This window comes from Frankliniella occidentalis, unplaced genomic scaffold (genome assembly GCF_000697945.3).
Source record: "Frankliniella occidentalis isolate FOCC.00 unplaced genomic scaffold, Focc_3.1 Scaffold609, whole genome shotgun sequence".
NCBI lineage: Eukaryota > Metazoa > Arthropoda > Insecta > Thysanoptera > Thripidae > Frankliniella > Frankliniella occidentalis.
In genome coordinates this window covers 9,929-14,213 of record NW_026267725.1, presented here as the reverse complement: position 1 = coordinate 14,213, position 4,285 = coordinate 9,929, and the positions used below count along the sequence as shown (strand labels likewise).

General features: G+C 46.5%; 1 protein-coding gene across 1 annotated transcript; it reads left to right on the top strand.

Annotated features, from left to right (window-relative positions):
• Nucleotides 1-250: 250 nt before the first annotated feature.
• LOC127751616 (protein lethal(3)malignant blood neoplasm 1-like) lies at nt 251-4,185 on the top strand. Its single transcript, XM_052275406.1, has 3 exons — nt 251-2,516; nt 2,613-2,757; nt 2,852-4,185. Exons 1-3 carry the CDS (start codon nt 2,514-2,516, stop codon nt 3,067-3,069), a joined length of 366 nt encoding a protein of 121 aa, XP_052131366.1. The 5' UTR covers nt 251-2,513; the 3' UTR covers nt 3,070-4,185.
• Nucleotides 4,186-4,285: the final 100 nt, after the last annotated feature.

The window sequence follows — 4,285 nt, the reverse complement described above, 5'->3', positions numbered from 1 at the left end:
CTCCAACTCGGTGATCCCCGAGTACGACGGCATCGCCGTGACGCACAACGGCTTCCGGTACTACCTGCCACGGCAGTACCAGGAAGAGGAGAACCTCCCCGGCGACCGGAAGGCGGGCAGCTTCGGCTACGTCGACCCCTTCGGCATCCGGAGGGTCATCTACTACAACACGTCGCCCGGCTCCGGCTTCCAGGTGCGGAAGAACAACCGCTACGTCGGCTTCAACTCCACCCCCTACGACCCTCGATACTAGACGCCGCCGCACGGGCTTTACCTCCTCTATGTTTCAATGGGGTGATAGCTTGGTGCAGTAAGTGCGACCTCGCCCTGGTACCGAAGAGACGCGACCCAGCCGAGGGCGAGAGGAGGCAACGGCTGCGAACTGTCGCTTGCCAAGGGCCTGGCTCTTAAGACCAGCCCGATCAAGCGACAATGTTCAGAAGTGCCCTTCTTACTTGAGTAGCTTTGAGGGTTATTTTTCGCCAAGCCGCCTTTGCATTTAGTCGGTATAGAAAGTTTGATGGGGCTTGCCAGAAAATAGCCCTCGAGTACTATGAGACAAAATGATTCACACCTCGTACGTTTTGGTTGATATCTCTTTTGCTCACGAGCAGCCTCGTACGACAATATGACGAATTCAGAAAACCATTCACAAGTTAAGAATGACGCGTGCCATTCTGCAGAACGAAAGTGTTGATTACCTTTTAGCAAACGTGCCAAGTATTACGATGATAACAGCTCAATAAAATGCGTTACTTATGATCAAACAAGCACATGACGCTCTCGTTGTAAGTTGAAATTAAAGTTTATTTAATTTCTTGCCATTTTTGGATGAAAGGGAAAATCTTGTGGGGTAACATAGTTTGGTGAAGGGTCTCCCTGGCCAAAACTGACAGTTGACTGTTGACTCACTAGATTTTTTAAACAAAAAATACAGTATGAATGTGATTTTAGGCTATGCTTAGTTGTATGAGTGATGTGTACATAATAATTAGTAGGATTATTTTCTTTGTTAACGAACGTTTTGGACGATAACGAAAATGTCCATCGTTTTCCCCTATTGTAGGTTTACAAAGCTCGACAGTAATTTTTCTGTGATATCGAGAACGCGACACTTTTCACTGCGAAGAAAAGTTGTGTCTAGTGGTTACCGCCGTATGCTAAAAGATACGTAAAATTTAAGGAAAACATAAACGGTTGTATGATGATGTACTTTTAATCTTGTTTTGATCAAATGAGTTTTGAAATACTATCTAATTTATTCACACAAAGGTAAGCTGAAGCGTAATACATACAAACAAGTAGTAGTGTTCTATACCTAGTTTCCCTCTAGTCATATAGGTGAAAGAGCGCTGGTCTAGAGGGCAACTAAATCGATTTTTATTTGTGAAACCGCATGACGGAAAACCCACAGTTGCCATGATTATGTATTTAAGCAAAATGTTTTTGAGTATTGAACTTGCACACTTTAGTAATTGTCTGCTTACTGTACCTTTTAGCTTATTCCAAGTGAACCAAAGGTTCGCGCCATATGAAGACTGCCCTTCACTTCCCTTTGAGTTTCTTTGAAATTACATTTGCTATGTCAAGCAACTGAGTGAACACGAAACTAACTTGCTAACTTATAACAATGATTTTCTTTTATTTCACGAAATATTTTGAAATAAATATAAAGTTACAAATAGTTTTTCCATAGTGAATAGTAAGACTCCTCTATGACATCCTGGATGTGTTGAGTGTGACGTTTTCAGCTGCATGGGTCACACCAACTGAGACCGCAAAGGTCAACCTCTCCGTTTCGGATTTTAGGTCCTCATTGGGCTGGCGGCGGCAACGCACACACGTAAGAATTCAAAATAAGGTGCTCAATATTTATAGGATTTGGCTGCTTCCTTGCAAATATTACTCAAGATTCTTCAGTTGTCTTAATGAGTGGGTCACATGACATTAATATGCTCAACGTCCTATGTCTCTCCTTGTGAAATGTATTTTGGCAAGTAAGAGGATAACAGCAAAAATGCTGAAAAATCATTGTTAAATCAGTTCAAAGCTTTTCATGCAGGATTTGATTTCTACAAAACATTTCTTTGCAAATGCCGAGCCTCTTAATCCTTCGCGAATTGAAAAGCATGTGCAGTACGGGACGTTAAGGGAACAGTATATTATTGTTAAAATCCTTAAAAAATTTACTGTTATTGATCTGCCATGGACGCACTAAAAATCCCAGTGGAAAAAGCAGAAAAAAATAGAAAAGCAGGGAGGTTGGAGGTGAGCGGGTGGAATGTGTTCTACGTGATGGAGTTAAGGGGGGAGGGGGGGAGTGACTCCTGTGAGGAAAAGATGTAGAAAATAAAAGTTGGGTTTGAATGGAGGAAGGGGGGAGAATCTGCGGAGCGGGCGACCAACAGAAGCGTATGCTGCGACAGTATTTAGGCACAGGTGGAGGTCGGATCACAACGCAGTCGCGCGAGACACGGGTCACCGGTGCGGAACAGTCAGCAAGTCCCTAAACTATGGTAAGCTTAATGTTAGATCAGAAATCGAAATTTTCAAGTTAAAAACAACAAACTTCTCCAGTGATCCTCTCCTACGAACCGCGTCTGCCTTTGCAGATGAGTTCTCACGTGGTATGGACGGCTCTGGCCCTGCTCACCGTGTGCGCGCTGACGCCGCTGACGAGCTGCGAGAGCGACGAGGACAAGCCCTACAAGTTTGGCTTCAACATTGAGAAGTACCAGCACCGGCTGGAAGAGAAAGGTGCGTGCGTTTGGTGAAAAGTCACATAATTTCACACGTGCCTTTACAATCGACCGACGTGTCCGTAATTCTGCTGATTGCTTATGTGTTGTAGACAAAAAGGGTATCGTGAAGGGGGAGTTTGGCTTCGTGACCGGTGACGGTGTGTACCACGAGACGGCCTACGCGACCGACGAAAATGGAGACTTCAAAATCCTGGGCATGAGGAGCTACTTCGTCGGCCTGCGTGAGTATACACATAGTGTCGGGTGCGCGCCCTCGCGCGCGCCTCCTTATTCGCGCGTTACACCGAAAACTCAAGTAAGTGTGTGAATGTCGCACACTTGTATGTGTGTGAACGCCATTCGTACACATGGAGATGCACAAGTCTGTAAATTGTCAAAGGCAAATTCACACCTTCAGCTCCTGCAAGTGTACGAACGAATGGTCATGCACACATCTACTAGTGTGCGAGATTCACACACTTGCGTTTTGCAGAGTATTCGCGGCCCGGCGGCGCGTGCCCGCGTAAGCGACGATAAACCATTTTCTGGCACTTTGATTGCCCGCGACAAGACGTTTACCCCGCGTTATCCGCGCGACCGCTGGCAGCAGACGCCGCCCACTTCCTCGGCCATAAAATTGTGGTTTTGTTTCCTCTTTTCGACCCATTCCGAGCCATTGACTATAGAATCATCAGACTCTCACTCGGCCGGACCCCCCGCAGCCCGCCGCTCTATGATGTGGTCCTGCTGCTCACTGGATCCTAAAAATATGAAACGACACAGGCTTCACCTGCTCATAAGTGTAAGACTAGAATATGCTAAGACAAAAAAATAAAATCAAAACGCTGACGCAGCGCCGGCGACGGCGCGGCTACTTCGGCCGTTGTCACCTATAACGTGTGGTCACCGCTCGCACGCGCCCTGCCGAGTTCCGCCTCTAATATTCGAAAGGAGTGCCATCACCAAGGTCATCCAGCTTTGTCTAGGCTGACATTTTTTCGACGCGACCTACGAGTCAACCGCTCGGCTGTTTTGGAGAAAGGAGTACCAAACAAGGAAGAAAATGAAAACTGATAAACAAAATGAATTCTAAAATTTTCCTGAGTAGAGAACAGAATTCGGAAACGGGAAGGGAAAAGAGAATTTTTATTACGGAAAAGTGTTTTCTTTGTCCATGCTCTAAAATGCTAGGCTGAGAGCCCCAGGTAGAACACAATCGTCAAAAACTCGTCAATGACCCTCATTTGACGGCAAAATGAGCTCATTCTGGCTATCTAGCCGTAGTAAATTTTGACGATGAGCGTCAAAAAGAGGTCATTGTGACAAACGTGTTCTACCTGGAAGGACAACAGTATGAGCGCCTGGTAGGTAGGCAATAGTCTCGTTCTGCTGCGCATCGCAGCTGAGCGGGAGGCCTACCCAACGGTCGCCAGGGGTCCAGAGGGAGGAGGTTGAGTGAGTGAGAGAGAATCAAGACAGGGGGAAAGAGAGAGGGAGCGGGAGAGAGGAGGGTGGGAAGAGGGGCAGAGGGGGTGGAGGGGGAG